Source organism: Gymnodraco acuticeps, unplaced genomic scaffold (genome assembly GCF_902827175.1).
Source record: "Gymnodraco acuticeps unplaced genomic scaffold, fGymAcu1.1, whole genome shotgun sequence".
Taxonomy (NCBI): Eukaryota; Metazoa; Chordata; class Actinopteri; order Perciformes; family Bathydraconidae; genus Gymnodraco; species Gymnodraco acuticeps.
Window position 1 is genome coordinate 679,486 of NW_022992232.1, and position 20,876 is coordinate 700,361.

A 20,876-nucleotide genomic window follows, 5' to 3' on the forward strand; every position below is an offset into this window, starting at 1 on the left:
ATATTCTTTTTTTCAAATCTGAGATGGGTGAATTCATGAGACACATTGTGTAGTTATAAAACATATTGTTAACATTTCCCCAAATATAGCCTTAGATCTAGACCATAAGACTACATGTTTGCGTATTTATCTTAGCAAAGTACATTTTACGCACAATGTAGGGTGCCTTGCTCAATTACATACAATTAGGGAACGATATCGGCCGATATTCACTCTCTGCCGATCGATCGCTGCTCTCTATAAAGGCCGATCGTGAGAGCCGATCACATGACGTAAAATACATGACACTTTTCTCTGTGCATGGCAAAACAAGCGCCAGTGAATGAGCCCCATTAACTGAGTTTTAAACATCACTTTAAATGGAAGATTCCCATAGCCCCCACCCACCCACTCGATCGGATCGGCGATCGGTATCGGCCGATACTGATTCAATTACTGATTTTTTTTTTCTTTCAGAAAAGGCCTTGAGGTTTTAGTTGTTTTACACTTAACAGCATTAACAAAAAACATTTAATTATAATGGGACACTGGGAGGTGTACATGTCAATCAGAGGGGTGGGTACCTCAGTGGGTACCAGAAGATTACATTTTGTTACCAACTGGGTTCATCCTTATTAATAATGCATGCACTCACTGTTCTGTGATGCACTTTTAATGCATTCACTATACACCATTCAGTTATGTTCTCAACTTTGATCATTGGCTAATTAATGATAAAAAAAAGCCACATAAATTAAGGGAATTACTGCACTCTATGTATTGTCTCATTGTGTCAAACTAAAAAATAAAATGCTGCAGGACTCCAAATGGAGAAATAAAGAAAACTATAGGCAATTCTAATTCTGACTAAAATATAAGTTAAAGGTCCCATGTCATGCTTTTCTGGTTATTTCCCGTCCCCTTGTGTGTTATGAAGGTTTTTATGCATGTAAACGGTCTGCAGAGTCAAAACCCTCAAAGTACACCCTGTAGCGAGTAAAACTCTAACACAGAAAAGACCTGTGTATGCTGCCCCAGAACGCCTCGTTGGAGATTTCTCTTTTTCCATGTGTTTCTTCCGGGAACCGCATGACGTCATGCTGTTCCCGGAACCAAAATGGACCAATCCACGGAGCTCCTCACTAGGGATGGGTATCGTTTGAAATTTATCGATTCCGATTTCGATTCCGGTTCTGCTTATCGATTCCGGTTCTTATCGATTCCCCGTTTCGATTCCAAAATTGTAAAATAAAGAGGTCAAACGTTTAGATAACAAAAATATATTTATTCTTAAAAGCTTTAACTGAAATTGTTACTAAAAAATATACATGCAATACAAATGTATTGCACAATAGCTGTGCTTTATTTTAACTGAGCTATGCCTGTGGCAAGCTATTAACAGGCATTACACTTTGCCTTTTCTTTTTCTTTTTTAGTGTAGTGGAGCCTCACTTCAGAGTGTTTACCGCGACCTATCTTTGGTGTTATGAAGTGACTGAGCTCGTGAAATGTCTACGGGAGGGCGGGGGAGCATCGCTGCGGGGCAAATGTGGACCTCTGTCGCCTGTCAGCGCAATTTATATGATGCCGTTTAAAAAAATGAAGGGCGGTGCCGGCCGTGCAGACGGACCCGCTGGAATACAGGGTCTACCGCGTTTAGGAACCGTTAAGCAGAACCGAAATTGTGTATTTTGTATGGGTACCCGGTACCCGACATTTTCTTATCGGTTCTCATCTGGAACCGAGTTTCGGTTCCCAACCCTACTCCTCACACACCAGGATCCCTTGGCGTCACTATCAAACGCAGTGGGGGGACCTTTAGCGTAAATCTTCAACTAACAGGGAGTCCCATTGACTTGCATAGAACTCCCTGGTTGGTAATAGACAAGTTGGGATTGCGGAGAAATGCTCTCCGCAGACCCATTCTCACAGCGTTATAAACCTTTTTCTTACTCAATATCAAGCCACACTTGGTTTTACTTCGGCTGTGAGTGTTTGTGTGTGCTCAGGATGGGTTTCGCGCTGTCTCGCTGTATCGCCGACCCGGAAACCACACCAGTAAGCAAGCTCACTGAGCAGCGAGTCTCGCAACGTCCCGACCAATCAGAGCACACTGGGCTCACAGGGGGGGGGGGGGGCAGGAGCTCCAACAAGCCGTTTAGGACAGAGAATGAATACCGGTGAATACACATACTTAACAGGGATGCTGTATGAGAAACCAATGTGAGTTTGGAAAATTGCACAATATAAATCTATTTTAGTAGACCTCAACAATGGAATTATGATCAGTAGAAATGGCCATGACATGGGACCTTTAAAGACTTATGCTTTCCTTTGGAGTTGTGATCCTTTGAAGAGAAGACACTCATTTATGATGTTTACTAAGTTTATTTTCACTCTATGCTGCTGAAATAAAATAAAATAAAAAATCTGATCTCATTAGCAAACTCCTCAACAGCAACTTTTTTAATTGAATTGAACTCAAGTACTATACTTTGCAACACATTTGTGGTAAATTACTTGAATCACAGTACTAGTGCCGGGTACTTTAACCGTTACACATTTAGTACGTTTAAGAAATACTTTGCAAGTCCTTTGCCTAAATTTATATTTTTTACACTGCTATTCTGCCACTTTAACGTCAAGTGCAAGATCTAAATATGTACATGAGACTTACATTATATCTGCTTCATCACAGAGGCCTAATCTATTAGTGTTTCAGGATATATGAAACAATTCCCTCACACAATTCCAGATTGATCTGTCTGGATATTTTATAACCGGCCTCTGTTGCTCTACACCTGCCTACTTCCCTTAAAGCTAATCATGTATAACAGTTACCAACCAGGATTATGGCAAGAAATGATGGAAAACCAATGGCTTTCAGCCGCTAGCGTATTCATTTGAAAGGCTATTATTTAACCTATAACATGAGGAAAACTGTGTGTGATTTACAACCTACTGTAATGGTTGACTGCAGCTGATGAAATCTCTATTGCCCAGATTCAACTGCTGATGATCTGTATTCAGGCTGTAATTTCTTGTTCATTACAGTTCTCAGTTTAGCTGCAGTATGTTACGTGAGTTGCTCACTGTGAATGATATTAGTAAGACATTACCTGAAGATCTAATCAGGGTCATCAGACTTAAAAGTTGTATTTTCTTTAGACCTTGCAGCCTGACATATTTCAATAATGTTTTCAGGGCATATTTAATGCAAAGGAAAGTTGTTGAAAAGTAAATTAAATTGTTATAGTTTGATGACTTTAGAATTGTAATCTTAAAGGGTCCACAAGTAAAACCCAAACTAGCCCTTCCATAGCTTATTCCCTGTCCCACCAGTGTGTGGACATTCATGTATTGTGGCGTCCCACAGGGGTATGCTATTGGACCCCTTTTGTTCCTCATCTGCTGCTTCATCATTCGTGTCTCCCTTGCTTTTAGCTGATGATGACAGCTATGTTGCTTTCACATTATCATGTTATCATACCTATTTTTTCTGCAAAATTGTTATAGTTGATGACCTTGACATTTGAATTTAAAAGTGTCCACAAGTGAAGCGCAAAGCAGCTCTTTCTTAACCCTTTCCCTGTCCCTTCCGTCACACTGACCTTGTAAGGCAGGACAACAGCAGAGCCTCCACTGATGCCCACGATGGGGACTGCCGTCTGAGTGGAAATGAAGTCCAAGATCTGGGCCACGGCCTCAGAGCCAACGTTGTCCTCGAACACCACTCCATGGACGCGGTTGGTGGAGAGGGTGTCACAGATGCGGGTTAGCAGTGCCCGTGGGTTTGTGTTGTTGACCAGCACAGTGATGGGGTTCACTTCAAGAGGCAGGTCCATGAAGTTTTCCCGGCTCAACCGCCCTTTAATTTCCGTCTGGTAGGCCGAGCCACTGAACACCACCGCCACGTTCACAGCGGGAGTGGGAACACCGAAAGGCCGGCCTGAGCAGAATGGCACGGTGAAGAACAGCAGCAGCAGCAGCGGCGGCGGCCACCACGGGGAGTCGCTCAAGCAGCCTAGACGAACGCCCATCTCAGTCACCTACTGCCTGGAGGTGGGGTCAGAGTGGAGGGAGGGGTCAGCAAAGGGATTGAAATGTTAGATACACTGCACCAGTTGTTGTCTTTTTCTGAAATGTTGTGATAATACGCAGTAATGCCTATTTGGCAGCCAACCAAACTGCCTTTTGTTTAGAGTTGGCTTATTTTGATCATTGACCTTTTAGCTTTATCTCGCTTAGTGTGCTGGTCAGCCTGCAATAACTAAGACAGTGTAAGAACCCATTAACAGGCCCAGAATGGTTTATATTTAGAGTGTGGCCATGGTCAGGCTGTTGTGTCTTAGGGTGGCAGCTGCCACCCTGCTGCTGTTGTATTCTGCGGGCCAACCCAACAGATGGTGTCCAGTGTTTAATGCAACAAATGTAGAACAAGAGGGTTTATAATTTTTTCTCTCGTCACATTGCTTTTGAAGCTGTTGCTTAATTTCTTTCAGTGGTCTCCAAAGCATTCAAACTAAATCTACCAACGGTCTGCAGGCATGTGTTTGGCTATACTGATTAATTACAATGTGTTATCTGTTTGAGTTTTTTATTAGGTTAGGTTATTTTTTCTAGTTTCTAGATACTGTCCTTTAAATTATTACGACAAAAAAAAGTTTGTATACAAAAGAATGAAATTCAAAGAATTTTAAATAATCCAAGCTCTTTGTTCTGCATTGCACCACTAATGGACTGGAATTTAAACCAGTAACCCTTTGCCAAACTTTTCGTATTTCTTCAAAAGCCCTAATTCCTGTTTCCTGCCATCTGGAAGATAATGGGGGAGAAACACCACGAGAGAGCTTTGGTATGTCAATCCATGTAGCGTCAGTTTAGCTTTCACATTGTAGCCCGACAGCGGTTTGTTTGTTGCTGTCAGACAGACTTAGGCTCTTTGTCAAATCTGTCACAGTAGTGTTTGTGGCCCTGAGAGAGTGCTGCACACTGGTCCCCTGTCACAGAGATCTGATCCACCATGTGATGGAATCCCAGTAGGGTGAATATATTGTAATCCCTTGGTAATCCCTGCCAGGCATCATGGCCTACAGTAGGGCTTGATTGTAGTGTATCAACTTATCAAGAAATGTGGATAGTGCACAAGGCTCACTGTAGCTGTAGCATGTTCTACTTCCTGTGTGGGACTTAGCCATGAGCTCCCTTTAAAGAACAGGCATGCGGGTAAACAAGCCCGGTTGTAGAGGATCATCACTAGAATAGTTATCATAGAATGTGTTTCCAGTCATGCTGAAATCCACATAAAGACGTTGCACATTCGTGGGAAACTGTATATGCTATGTCCTACATGTGATTTTCCAGGTAGGCTTTGGCTCGTAAATAATTTTATAAATTGATTAGTCCCCACTGTTAGAGGGCATCATGACATTAGTCATGTTTCAGCTGTGACAGCAGCGGAATGGTTTGGGTTAATGTCTTTGATGGGGAGTAACGTACGTGGTGAAAATGCTTAAAAGCTTCGACCTCCCATAGGTTTAATCAAGTCATGGAAACAGCTGAGGCAGACGTATGAAGGTCGTATCCTGGGGTTGTGGATATAGAGTTAAAGCAACAGGAAGTGAGTCATCAATAATTATTTGACAAGGCTTTTTAAAGTCAACACACCTTCATATACCAAGACAATTGATAAGTTTGGGAAACAGGGGCTTCCAATATAACTTATTTAGATTCTGGATAGTGCTATCACTAAGCCTTGTGATGCAGCTGAATGGCAGATTGGTTCTGATTTGCTTGGCCCTGACCCCTGAAACAAAAAGTCAACTGAACCTGTAAACTGCACCAATTCACAGAGGATTTTATACTGTGCTTGGGCTAAATCCTCCGGAAAAAAAACATCCTGTGTAAACAACCGCTTGAGGCTTCCCTCTGATGTCGGGGATCAAAAATCGCTGTGGCTTGTGCATGACAAGGTACATCCTCCACACATTATCATGACACAGTGTATTTGGCTCTGAAGCCTGGTTCTAAAGGATACAATGTGCAAACTGTAGTCTGAGCCGTGAGCAAGAGACAGGTTGCTGTTTGCGTCATGACACTGCCACTTACTGTGTGTGATGACAGAGGGACTGACATCGTTTACTATAAACCTTGCTATCCTTATGTTATATATAGACATGCTGGTAAGACTCTTTTGATGTATTGTAAACATTAAACAGGCCCTATTGTACTTTTTAGAGTTTTCCATTTCCTGTAGTGTGTTATATAGGTTTGTGTGCATGTAAATTGTCCCTCCAGAGGGAGTTTCTCATCCACACACTCCCCCCACTGCCTGAAAAGCCTCCATTAGACTCCTGTGTTCACTTCCATACCATAGTGACATCTCTATTTAACACCTGCACTTCTATTGTCTAGCACCCCAACAGACTGTAAATTATAGTCTAAGGGGCGGAACATCTTTTAGCAGTTGAACAATCACAACAGAGCCATCCAGCTAACCAATCAGAGCAGACTGGGCTCTGGTTTCAGACAGAGGGTGAAAGTGGTGCTGCAGGACAGACAGTCATAAAAGCATGTAAACATGTCACAGTAAAAGCACAATATACAAATATGAGCATCATTTGTCCTACAGTATTTAACCTATTAACAAGTACATGAAATACATGATATGGGCTATTTTTTAAGGATTTTGGCCTTAGAAATAAGGTATGGAGGGGAAGGTTGTATGTCTAAGCTTTCCTGCCATGTTTGGGAGTCAAGTCCCCATAATATCTCCAAAATGTGTGTCCCCGTAACATGATCAATATAAGTACACACACAGCAACTCCATCTCCCAGTGGCAGATCATTTAAACAGCTGAAGTTGTTCTAACCTCTCTTGCTGGGTCACGCCAATGTTAGTGGCCTGACGAGGAGACATTTAATGAAATGTTACTGATGAAGTCGCTTCAAAATAGCTCACCTTTTATTTGTGCTGTTCTGTTGATAATGTGAACATTATTAGAATATTTCAATGACAAATAAGATTAAATAAAAACTAATGTGAGAGAACATTTTTGTAGTACTGAACAATCTTTGTATTCTCTGTCTGCAGAGTTGTTTGACTAACAAACATTTATGATGTGCTTATCTCCCTCTAGTGGGTGACATATGGTGGAAGAAGTCTCTTTACAGAATTAGCTGGCATTTAAAAAACCTGTATAGGGCTTTATCGTACTATACCGTCATTCTTACCATCCTGCGATACCTTCACTCTACTGACATATATGTACATTTTGATAAACTAAGCACGTATTAAAGCAAATAGTACATCTGCATGTTCTGCCTCTATGTATGCTCGCTTCTACTGTATCTTTAATATTGTTGATAAGTTGAAGGAATTGTTTGCGCACGTTGACACTTCCTGCTCAATATGTATGGCTTTCACAGACTCGTTGATGAGAATACAAGCACAATTTAATACACAACTGCTGCAGTATGTTTATATTATAATCTCACATACAGTATTGGTTTTTATTCATGGTATAATTTGCCTCTCATTTATTTTCTTATTTATACTGTCTTTGATCATTTAAAAAAAAACTGCGTTTCACCTGTGGGCAATTTATATTAGTTTTTCTACATTTTTATATTGAAATGCCATTGCTTTACTCTGTCAGTATTTGCTAATGCAACAGCCAGGCATCCCCACAATGCAATTCCTATTCTCATTTTGTAATATCCTGTAAATTCCACAGCTCTTAATTTTCAGATTTTTACCATATGAATTTGAATAAAAAGCTGCAACCTATTGACGAGTCGCTGCCTAGCCATCCAGCCTTCCACCTGATTTCTGATCCAGCTCATTAACGTGAAGCTGCAGCAGTAAATACATCTGGCTGAGGAGTGAGGTCTCATCAATAGCCACAGTGTTTAATGATTACCTTTATATTCCTGGCATGACGCCTCGTCTGCAGCTGTTTAACAACGTGCACCTGTCCCATCTTCTGCTACATGATCAATTCACTTAGCCATGCATCTGCAGCCTGCTGCGTCAATGGCTCACGTGCTGATAAACTCGTCATATTCTGTGTCATTATCAGGAAAAACTGCTGACCATCCATACAGTCCACAGCATTGCCTTATAGGTGAAGTTGTGATACTGTACCAAGAGCCATTTAGTAATCTTTGACCTTTATTGACCTCCATTGGTAAACTATAGGAAAGGTGATTTGACTTTGTCATAAACCAACATACACCTGGCCTCATATCACCCCTCCACTAAACGATGCTCTGTAAATTGACACACGAGAAATTAGGGTAACACTTTATATTAAGGTACACAAATTAACCATCAACTAATTGTTAATTAACAGTTAGCAGTATATTGGCTCTGTATTAGTCATTATAACACACTTATCAATGCCCTATTCTACATGGCCATATTCTACAAGTAATAGGCCATAAGTTGAGAGTTTTTCCTCAATAACCCTCTAATTAGTGCTTATTTATCGCAAGTAAGGAAGTTGTTGTACATGAGTTTTGGTCTTAATATGCTCTGCTCAATATGGGCCTAATAAGGTAGTAGTACCACAAGAATAGTAATTCTCCCATAATGACACTTAACAAATATGATCTATTCTTATGTAACAAGACATGAAACTATAAGTGTTAATTGTGTCTAAATAACTCAAGATTTGGTATTTATATCTAAGAACATGTTTTGGGGTAGGCTATTGACAGTTCAGCTACCAATAGCAAGGTGATATTATATATCACTATTATACCAGTATGTTTCATATTTGCACATTTATATTTTTGTAAAAAGTATGCTGAAGGTTAGACAGGAAACCGGGTAGGCTACTGGAAGTAGGAGAAAGTTAACTGAATAGCATGGCAGTAGACTACTACTAATTTCCCCAAGTCCGTCAGAAAGCAATGACCGTAAGTGTAAGCCTTACACTTACACTGTAAGGATTAGTAACATGTATTGTGTTTATGTGATGACATTTGGAGATGTTTAAACTCAATGAGAAAATGCGTTAGCATTCATGCTAGCATTCACGCTAGCGTTAGCATACATGCTAGCGGTAGCCATACTTGCCTGTATAGAGTGGCGAAGTCACGCCCATGTACTTCCGCCCCATGGGACTTTATTTTGGAAAAATTATGTATTGAAGTCAATGGGGAGAGAAAGATTATCATTCGATCCCGTTTGAATTGTGCCACGAATTACACATATTACATTACATTAGCCTACATTACATTGCATTTAGCTGACGCTTTTATCCAAAGCGACTTACAATAAGTGCGTTCGACCAACAAAATACAAACTTGAAGAAAACAGAATCATATAAGTACATCAGGCTTCATAGAGCAAAAACATTTCAAGTGCCACTCAACTGGCTTTAGGTAAGCCAGTCCTTTATTAGTATGTGCTTTGTTAATAGTTCTATTGCTCGAAGTGGAGTCGAAAGAGATGAGTTTTCAGTCTGCGCCGGAAGATGTGTAAGCTATCTGCTGTCCTGATGTCAATAGGGAGCTCATTCCACCATTTTGGACCCAGAATAGCAAACCCACGTGTTTTTGCTGATGGGAACTTGGGTCCCCTTCGCAGCGAGGGTGTAGCGAGCCGTTTGGTTGATGCAGAGCGGAGTGCACGTGCTGGGGTGTACGGTTTAACCATGTCCTGGATGTAGGAAGGGCCAGATCCATTCGCAGCATGGTACGCAAGTACCATTGTCTTGAAGTGGATTCTAGCGGTTACCGGAAGCCAGTGGAGGGAGCGGAGGAGCGGCGTGGTGTGGGAGAATTTAGGAAGGTTGAAGACCAGGCGAGCAGCTGCATTCTGGATGAGCTGCAGAGGTCGGATGGCACATGCAGGTAGACCAGCCAGGAGGGAGTTGCAGTAGTCTAGGCGTGAGATGACGAGAGCCTGGACCAGAACCTGCGTTGCTTTCTGGGTCAGCTGGGGACGTATCCTCCTGATGTTGTTCCACCAACACACTTACCTCCTTTTCCCCTCTCTCTCCAAGTGAGGTTCTTACCCTCATTACCTCTGCCCGCCCTACCACCTGTCCTCTGGACCCTATCCCTTCAAACCTCCTTCAGACTATCGCTCCTGATATTCTACCATTTCTCACCCATTTCATCAACACTTCTCTAACTTCTGGTCACTTTCCAAACAGTCTCAAGGAGGCAAGAGTAAACCCTCTCCTAAAGAAACCCACTCTCAACCCGTCTGATGTTATAAACTACAGGCCTGTCTCTCTCCTCCCGTTCCTGTCTAAATCACTTGAACGCGCTGTCTTTAAACAACTCTCCTGCTATCTCCATCAGAACAACCTTCTGGATCCGCACCAGTCTGGTTTCAAGGCAGGTCACTCCACAGAAACTGCTCTCATTGCTGTCACGGAGGAACTGCACACTGCCAAAACTGCATCCCTCTCCTCTGTCATCATCCTATTGGACCTGTCTGCTGCATTCGACACGGTGAATCATCAGATCCTCCTTCGCACTCTCCAAAAACTTGGAGTTTCAGGCTCTGCACTTTCCCTCCTCACCTCATACCTGAAAGACCGTACCTACAGGGTGACTTGGAGAGGGTCTGAGTCCGACCCTTGTCAATTAACTACGGGGGTCCCTCAGGGCTCTGTTCTTGGTCCCCTCCTCTTCTCCCTGTACACAAACTCGCTCGGATCAGTCATTAGCCCGCATGGTTTTTCTTACCACTGCTACGCTGATGACACCCAATTAATTCTGTCCTTTCCCCGCTCAGAGACCCAGGTCGTTGCACGCATCTCTGCTTGTCTAGCTGACATCTCTCAGTGGATGTCTGCTCACCACCTCAAGCTCAACCTTGACAAGACCGAGCTGCTCTTCCTCCCGGGAAAAGATTGTCCCACTCTTGACCTAACAATCAACATCGGCACCTCAGTTGTTTCCCCGACTCAGACTGCAAGGAATCTGGGTGTGACCCTAGATAACAACCTGTCCTTCACTGCAAACATCGCTGCTACAACCCGTTGCTGCAGATACACGCTTTACAACATCAGGAAGATACGTCCCCAGCTGACTCAGAAAGCGACTCAGGTTCTGGTCCAGGCTCTCGTCATCTCACGCCTAGACTACTGCAACTCCCTCCTGGCTGGTCTACCTGCATGTGCCATCCGACCTCTGCAGCTCATCCAGAATGCAGCGGCTCGTCTGGTCTTCAACCTTCCTAAATTCTCCCACACCACTCCACTCCTCCGCTTCCTTCACTGGCTTCCGGTAACTGCTAGAATCCACTTCAAGACACTGGTACTTGCTTACCATGCTGCGAATGGATCTGGCCCTTCCTACATCCAGGACATGGTTAAACCGTACACCCCAGCGCGTGCACTACGCTCTGCATCAGCCAAACGACTCGTTGCGCCTTCGCTGCGAGGGGGACCCAAGTTCCCATCGGCGAAAACACGTGGGTTTGCTGTCCTGGCTCCAAGATGGTGGAATGAGCTCCCCATTGACATCAGGACGGCAGATAGCTTGCACATCTTCCGGCGCAAACTGAAAACTCATCTCTTTCGACTCCACTTCGAGCGTTAGAACTATTAACGAAGCACTTTTATACTAATAAAGGACTGGCTTACCTAAAGCCAGTTGAGTAGCACTTGAAATGTTTGGCTCTATGAAACCTGATGTACTTATATGATTCTGTTTTCTTCAAGGTTGTGTCTTCCTGGTCGAATGTACTTATTGTAAGTCGCTTTGGATAAAAGCGTCAGCTAAATGCAATGTAATGTAATGTAAAAGGACAGGTTGTTATCTAGGATCACACCCAGATTCCTTGCAGTCTGAGTCGGCGAAACAATAGAGGTGCCGATGTTGATTGTTAGGTCACATATGATGTTTGTCAATCTTAAAAAATCATTTCCATGTCAAAAAAGTCACAGTTTGTCTTAAAACTGTTGAAATATAAGAATATGAACAATACGCAACTAGAAAGACTACAAATCCCAGATTAGCTAGCTGTCATTAACGTTATACATTACACCCGTGTTACTCACCGAAACCTTGTAAAGCCGGTCCCACATGCTGGAACCGACTAACTCCCCATTTGTGTATATAGTACAGTTCTCAACATGGCCAAACGTCACCAACACAAAGATGGCCGTCACGTTAGCACATTTTACCTCTTTCTTTCAGAATGAAGCGAAAAGTATTAAAAGAGGTGAAAATCACTATAAGTCTGGCCATGTTGAGAACTGTACTACATACACAAAAGGGGAGTTAGTCGGTTCCAGCATGTGGGACCGGCTTTACAAGGTTTCGGTGAGTAACACGAGTGTAATGTATAACGTTAATGACAGCTAGCTAATCTGGGATTTGTAGTCTTTCTAGTTGCATATTGTTCATAGTCTTATATTTCAACAGTTTTATGACAAACTGTGACTTTTTTGACATGGAAATGATTTTTTAAGATTGACAAACATCATATGTGACCTAACAATCAACATCGGCACCTCTATTGTTTCCCCGACTCAGACTGCAAGGAATCTGGGTGTGATCCTAGATAACAACCTGTCCTTCACTGGAGATGCGAGCAGAGGACCGAGGAGGGGAACCGAGGAGAGAGGAGGGGAAATTTGAGTATTGAGAAGCCTCTAGTGTCCCATGGAGGTCCCCCGGAAGGGGAGGGACTTCGCCACTCTATGGAGTGGCAAAGTCACGCCCATCTACTTCCGGTCCATGGGACTTTATTTTGGAAAAATAATGTATTGAAGTCAATGGAGAGAGACAAGTTATCTTTCAACCCCGTTTGAATTGTGCCATGAATTACACATATGATGTTTGTCAATCTTAAAAAATAATTTCCATGTAAAAAAAGTCACTGTTTGTAGTAAAACTGTTGAAATATAAGACTATGAAAAATACGCAACTAGAAAGACTACAAATCCCAGAGTAAGTGATGTCACAATTGTTTTTCTCCACTAAGAGATAACTAAGATCAGCGCCATATAGATATAATCTATCTATACGGCGCTGGCTAAGATAACTTTAACAAGATGCATGTGTGCTTAGTACCAGGTTGTTATCATACCAGCAATGGGTCTTGCTCGTTCTTTCGCTTCCCGTCTGATGAAAGGACCAGGAGTGGCTGGATCAAGTTAGCTACCTAGCTAGTAGCTAGCACGTTAGTTAGCATTACAGCCTTGTCATTTTTATTAGCCTTAATATGAAGTAACATTAAGTAACCCAAAATGTTAAACAGTAAGATTCGTAGTCATATTTCGTGAACCCTTTGAAGAGTACTGTCACCGGTGTGATCATTCTATAATACACAATTTAAGCCCGGGGAGAAATGCTAACGCGAGCATCGGCGATCGCCGATCTTTTCTACTTCATGCTATCTGCACAAATGGTTGACATTAAACATTAAAAAGACCAGGCAGTTCAGAGAGAATCAAAGGAAGGCAGGCAGTTTTGCATGACATTCTTCTGGACGTGTTTCATTGTGGTGATAGTGAGGGTGGTCAATCGTTTTGTTGACAAGACAGTAGTGACGGCTATCTTGGTGACGTGTGTTGTTCTGCGAGACCAGAGATGTAGTTCATTGAGCGTTTCACACAAACAAATGCGTTACTTCACAGTTTTACAACACATTATTTTTTTTTTGACTTGCAAAATTATCTTTTAAATTGACAAACATCATATGTGTAATTCGTGGCACAATTCAAACGGGATCGAAAGATAATCTTTCTCTCTCCATTGACTTCAATACATTATTTTTTCGAAATAAGGTCCCATGGAGCTCCCCCGGAAGGGGAGGGACTTCGCTTGGGGGGTGAATTTTTTCTCAACTCATCTGTTTAATTAATATTCAGTCTTAAAGTTATGCATAAATTAGGGTGTGGTGTGGTCACATTGAGTGACAGCTCTGTGCAGTGACTCCTGCTGTAAACTTCTCTTTCTCTCTGCTAGCAGCTCCGTGATGCTACAGGGACTCTGCCTGCTCAGTTCATCCGGGGGAGATAACTTGAACTCGGCCGTGTTTGTTTGTTCTTCATGCTTATATCGGACTATTGTGACTCGCTCTGCAGTTAAAACAGACGGTGCATGAATGCGGTTTTGCGGTAAGTGAAATCCAAGTACTTTTTTGTATGTGTTTATGATTTTAATCAGCTATGTAATGAATGTTAAGGCTTGGGTTAACGTGTAAGGCAGTGGTAGCTAGCTACATCTGAGCTAACGACGCTAATCGTAGCCTCCAAGTTAAAACGAAATAGAGAAGTGTTAAGCGAAATAGAGAAGTGGGATAATACTATAGAACAAACGGCTTCTGTTTGAGGTTGGTCAAATAAGGTCATCCTTGTAAGTTAGAGAGATATTTGATTAGGTAACTCGCTAAGGTTAATTTAAATTCGCTATGCTCGAGTATGTTGACAAGCTAACGTCAAAGTAGTGTTGAAAAGCAGTGTAGTGTATGTGAAATCAACCTCACAATAAGATGTGTGTATATTTCAATTATTAATGTAATATTTCAAGATGATTACTTAGATATTACAATATGGTTTGTTGAGCTGTAGTTCATTATTGAGCTTACACATTAACGTCAGTCATATCTGAAGAACGAACCCAAACCTTGTTGTTTTTATTAATTGTATTACCAAATTGGTATCAAATAAATAGTAAGTATTGGTAATACCAATACTTATTTATTTGATTTTCATTACACTTGTGAAACCAACTAATTGGGGCTGTAGAACGTGAACATGTAACTTAATGCCTGCATTTAAGGACGATGAATAGCCTACTCAATGCTTTAGGGATGATTTGTTAAAAATATTAGATCAGACGTTATGTGTGCTTCAGTTCAAATTAAGCCTATTCATTGCATTTCATTTGTTCTTCCAAAAGTACAATAAAAAGGACCCTGACTCAGACAATACACAATCCAACATGTTCAACAGAAGAGAATCAGTTATATTGTTTGTACACATGGTACTTTACATATATATATATATATATATGTTTGTTTAAAGTGTCCAAGGGATGCAGACAGAACTGGACTCAGCAGTGAACTTCAGCACAGGTACAAAGACTCTTTTCATACTGTACAAAGAATCAAGAAAGATATTGGTTTAAATAAATGAAGTATTGACTTTAATACACTTATATACGTAAGGGATAATGTGCAGCGAGGCGGTCATTATGGGGGAAAAAACACCCGACAGGATCCCGATGCGTAGCGGAGGGATCTTGATCAGCAGCATCCAAGGGTGTTGGAGTTATTTAGACACAATTAACACTTATAGTTTCATGTCTTGTTACATAAGAATAGATCATATTTGTGAAGTATTATTATGGGAGAATTACTATTCTTGTGCTACTACTGCCTTATTAGGCCCATTGAGCAGAGCATATTAAGACCAAAACTCATGTACAACAACTTCCTTACTTGCAATAAATAAGCACTAATTAGAGGGTTATTGAGGAAAAACTCTCAACTAATGGCTTATTACTTGTAGATTATGGCCATGGAGAATAAGGCATTAATAAGTGTTTAATAATGACTACTAAAGAGCCAATATACTGCTAATATGCATGTTAATTAACAACTAGTTGATGGTTAATTTGTGTACCTTAATATAAAGTGTTACCGAAATTAGTATATACACGAGTCAAGTAGCTAAGCAAGGAACCATCAGTGACCTCCAGTGAGAAACTTCTGCATCACCGTACAAAATAATTATGTTATTATGCTTTATCAATATTGGCTTTAACACATGGCTTGAGAATTGAAACGTGTTGTGACTCTCTTAACGTTGTCCTTGTACTCCATGGCTGTCTTCCTAGGATAAACTACAACAGGCAGTGGTTTTCTCAATTACTAAATACAACATGTTGATGTTAAACTGACACGTTTCCCAGAGGCATCATGAATTATGGCTCCTATCTAGTTATACTCCCATAAAACTTCACAGCGAGGGAGTCGAGGTGAATAAATGGGATGAATGCTGCTTTTGTTCCTTTCTCCTATCAGCAGTCAACATAGGTTTCTTCTTTTCTTCTTAATATGACAGGTTTTTCTAACAGTTATTACGTTTTTTTGTGCCAAACCTAGGTATGAGCTGTCATGACAGACATAGTTAAAACATATTGTGATTAGAAAGGTTTGAAAGTAAAACAAATCAGCCATTGAGTTATTTTCTTGCCATCAGTACATATACTTTATCGATTCCTTAAGAATCGTGGTGTCTCCCTTAGGGATAAGGTGAGAAGTTCGGTCATCAGGGAGGGACTCGGAGTTGAGCCGCTCCTCCTTCGCGTCGAAAGGAGCCAGTTGAGGTGGTTCGGGCACCTAGTTAGGATGCCACCTGGGCGCCTCCCTAGGGAGGTGTTCCAGGCACGTCCAGCTGGGAAGAGACCAAGGGGTAGACCTAGGACCAGGTGGAGGGATTATATCTCTTCGCTGGCCTGGGAGCGCCTTGGGATCCCCCAGTCAGAGCTGGTTGATGTCGCCAGGGAAAAGAAAGTTTGGGGCTCTCTGCTGGAACTGCTACCCCCGCGACCCGACCACGGATAAGCGGGAGAAGATGGATGGATGGATGGATTCCTTAAGAGGGCTATAACCGATCCCAGCAAGCATTAGTGAGAGAATGTGTATTCCAAATGTTTTACCCGGTGTAAACAAATACATTTAGCAGAAAACACAGCCTGAAATAAAGATAGAAAATGTGACATGCTTTATAAATTAGGGTTTTATTGCACGACTACTAAATTAATTTAAATCCGTTTACCTGATACATTTTTGACTATTATTAAGATCAATTCGTTCTGAGCCTAATGGCTATTTGACCTCCACAATAACAAAGAGTAAGGACTCATTTATCATAATGACGTTTTGACCGTCTCTTCTCTTTTTGCTTCCACTTGTATGAATATGTTTAATTAATATTTGATGGAAAAATACAGCCATGCTAATCTTCTTAAATCCACAGCCATTTACCTAATCTGTTGATTCATCAGCATCATAAGTACAGAGAGGTGACAGGCCAAAAAACTAAACAAAATTACCAATAGTTTGACATAGTTGGCATGTGTCCACTCTGTTCTAGTCAATGTGAAATCAAAAGGATTTTTTGAATTCAAATTCCCTACAAAGCTTCTCTCCACTGGTCTAAATGTAATTTGTCCAAAATATCGTGTGACCCATCTCTGATAAACAAAACAATATCTGGAGCCAAAATCATAGATATCTGTGCAACCCTGCGTCTATCTCTGACCTTCCCCGGCAGGTCCTGAACGATCTATTTTGGAAATGCTGAATGAGATTTTAAACCAGATTATTATACATCTCCCTGGTTGTCCCTGATATCCCTATCTGATCTAAAGATATTTGTTCAGAATACAAAAGACACAAGACAAATCTCCTCAGCGTATCATTTCTCTGTGAATGGTTTGGCTGCTCCTCTTAAACATTTGAACAGCTTGTAACATTAGGTATAGACCACTACAGAGTCACAAAAACACAACAAACATCCTGTTAGCTCAATTCAAACCCATCATGAGAACGACTAGTTATTCTTCTGTCTGAATCTGGCACAGCTCCACGTAGCCTGACATTGAGCAATGGAAATTGAGTTAATTAACAGGGCAAGACCATTTTCTCCATTGCAAAAGTCCAGATAACTCACTTTACACTGTAAAAATCCCCAAGAAAAACTACCAGAACAATGATGGTTTTATGATGACATTTACTGGCTTTAATCCCTGATGGGAAAGACAGGATGGATGGTAATATGCTGGAGGCTTTAAACTTAAGCATCCCTACAGGTATTAGTCTGAGAGTAGCAGTAAAGATATGCTTGATCCTTCCTTTTTGAATAAACGTGACGAAGTCGTGTGCTTGCTACTCAATCTGGACTTTTGTTGCTGAGACATTTAGGGAACAAACACTGAAGCCAGAGTTGCATTTAGTAAACCTTTATGGGACAGCAGAGGGTACAAACTACTCCTGCGTTCGTGCCATTGCATTTGCAAATATCAAATAAAATATGAATGGACAAAAGATTGCACTCCTCTGTATGTTCTTTCAATCCCCGAATCTTACAATTCTTTTTTCAGCCACAATCTGAGAGAGGCTTGAAAAATGTAATTTGCTTTTGATGTTTGCTAATGCCCTTCACATTAAACAACACCTGAGAGAAGTCTGTGTGAATCAACCAACGGGCCTACAGGTGTAAATAGTGAATGAGATGCTGAAGTGCCTTAAACCTGCATTCTATTTAACAGCCAAAAGGGGAACTGGTTGCAAAACTGGTTGCAGATTCTATAGAAGTCTATAAGAAAATTATCATCAACATCTGATTAAATACCTTGGTAATGAGATATGGTCTCAATAGGTAGTTTCAAGTCTTCATCAATGCAGCATGATGTTGTTTTTTATAAATGATGGTCTCCTTAGAGTAAAACACAATATGCTTTAGGGTGGGCTTACCTTGTGATTTACAAGATGCTAACAAGGCAAAATCAGGTTTGGGGTATGTCTATGTTTTCTTCTTAAAAGTGTAACTGTTTCACAGTTTTCACTTTTTTAAAGGAAATTGTTACATTTGGTAGCTCTAAATTGTACTTAGCCCCACCCTCTTACGGCACTTCTATTTTCCAAAAACCAAAACGCCAATGACCAAACTGCCAAATTAGTCCACACATCATTATGTTACTTCACAGTAGCTATATCCTTCTTGTATTCAGTCTTTGGTTATAACATAGCAAACATGTTTGTTTGTATTTTGGACTCTTTTGACAAAACATCATTGGTTCCTCCATTTTCTGAAGGGCAAATAAGATTCCTAATTCCTGCAGTGAGTGTGAGAAAGTTCCACTGTTGGCCATATCTGAACCTTTCCGTTGATTTACTGCTCTATTCTTTATGGTACAGTTTTCTATATCATGGTCATGTGATAAATGGCCACCCCACGCTGTCATAAAAAAGACCAAGCCATTGTCCAGCAGCGTTTTCTTCCAAGGTTCACCCAAAGTGAAAACATAATGGTGCCTTCTCAGGCCAAGCCACACGTGATTTATGCTGACCCATGATACAGAAGCACACCAAACAGATTCACTCTGTGATATTAGTTGCTGTTTCTCCCTACACTCCTCCCCATGGCACTGTAGCATTTTTAAGACATTCACGACTTTACATTTACAATACATGACAAGTGATTGATCTGCCACGGGATGAAAACCTATGCGGAGAAATATCAATAAATCTGATCTGATCTTTACTGCTCTCTGACTGGCTGGTGGGTAATCCTAAAATGTCTTGTACATTTTCCACATACAGCAACAGGAATCAATTGAAGGGTATTCAGGCTTTGGCTGGTATCTGTTTGCATTAAAGGATTTAAATATTCAGGGGAGGAGTGGAGCTGAACTGAGCAGTTGGATTTTCTGACTGTATAGTATCAGAGCGGCCGTGCTCAGCAGGTTTTAAATGCCACAGCAGATGGAAAGCTGTGTCGTTGTGCTTTATTACAATTCTGCCTTTGAAATCCCATCTAGTGCTGAAGCAAAGCTCCCTGCCCAACATATGTAGTTACTATGATTGTGTATGTCACACTGTCTTTACATTAAAACAATCACAACTGAATAGTTTGATAATGCAGTAGGTGAATCAACACAATTCAAACAAGATCATCAAAGAAAGATTTGTTTCTCTCAAGAACACAAGTCCTTGTGCTTGCCAGTCATTGGACAGATGTTTGCTATATATCTCTCCTCTCTGTTTTATCACTTTTACTCCATTTAGTGCAACATTCCATCACACGGCTCTCTCTTTGCCTGCACGCCGTGTAGCGAAATTGAACAGATTGTATGTGCAAGTGTTTGGAGCGTAATAATGTTTGCGGGGCTGCAGATTACAATGTCATTGTGAATCTAATCCATTTTGCCACAACACATGGGCGGATGTTTACCTGAAGCTTAAGGACCTAGACAAGGCGATCGGATATTAATATTCCTACTTTGACCCTGCTGCCTGACCTGGATATTAACCCGCAGTGGAAGGTGACCCGCAGTGTGAAGGAAGAATTCTTCGGCAGCCTCATGTGGAGCAGGGATCAGTGTAAGACCCTGGTTAAGCTGAAACTGCGGTTGCCCGTGCAGAACAAGACCACGCCCCGCCCTCCACCCCCGCCACCTGTCCAGCTGTCATCAGCCTGCTCTCCCAGTTGACTCGGTGGCTGCCCACACATACAGCTGACCTCTGACATACACACACATGTACACATGCTTTAATCCACATATGAGCATACCACTTTGTTTTTAATCTATCCTCTGTGTGTGTGTGTGTGCGCGTGGGGTCTTATCAGTGCTTTAAAATGTACTGACAATGTATCCTTCCTCTGTTCTTCCTGCTTATGTGTTTAAAGCAGCCACCTATAAAATAAACACGATGAATTTAAAGGGCCAGTGCATTTAAGACAACACTGCGTGCTGTTTGTGGTATTAAGCCATCCAGATAATTGTTTTAACCTTAACTTGATTTGATTTTCAAAATGAATGCAAAATCTCAACTGCTTAATGTTTTAATAAGATAAATAAAAAGAAGACAGCAAGGTCAACCATAATAAAATGTGCAATTCGTATGTCTGATGACAATCCTTCACACAGATCACAGAATATTTTAACAAAAATAAGGAGTATGAATCGTTTTTATCTTAACAACCTGTACGTTTGCTCGCCTCTTTTAAAATCTGAAATGTGGACCCTTGGGGCTGAAATGCATAAAATCTGATTTGCAGCTATCACATATTGCTCTCCTTAAAGCTTTGAAGAATATCTGTCCTTTGAACTGATATAAATATTCCACCTTTCTTTATCCAGATAGATTGAATTGCTGATCAAAACACCAAAAACAGCATCAAACATAGC

General features: G+C 41.2%; 1 protein-coding gene across 1 annotated transcript in view; it reads right to left on the bottom strand.

Moving 5' to 3' along the window:
• The window catches only part of grin2ca (glutamate receptor, ionotropic, N-methyl D-aspartate 2Ca), a 96,724-nt gene that overhangs the window by 67,187 nt on the left and 8,661 nt on the right, over positions 1–20,876 (bottom strand). Inside the window, exon 2 of the mRNA XM_034206171.1 lies at positions 3,591–4,035. Coding sequence (XP_034062062.1) covers positions 3,591–4,019 — 429 coding nt within the window. The 5' untranslated portion in view covers positions 4,020–4,035. The remainder of the gene's footprint in view (positions 1–3,590; positions 4,036–20,876) is intronic.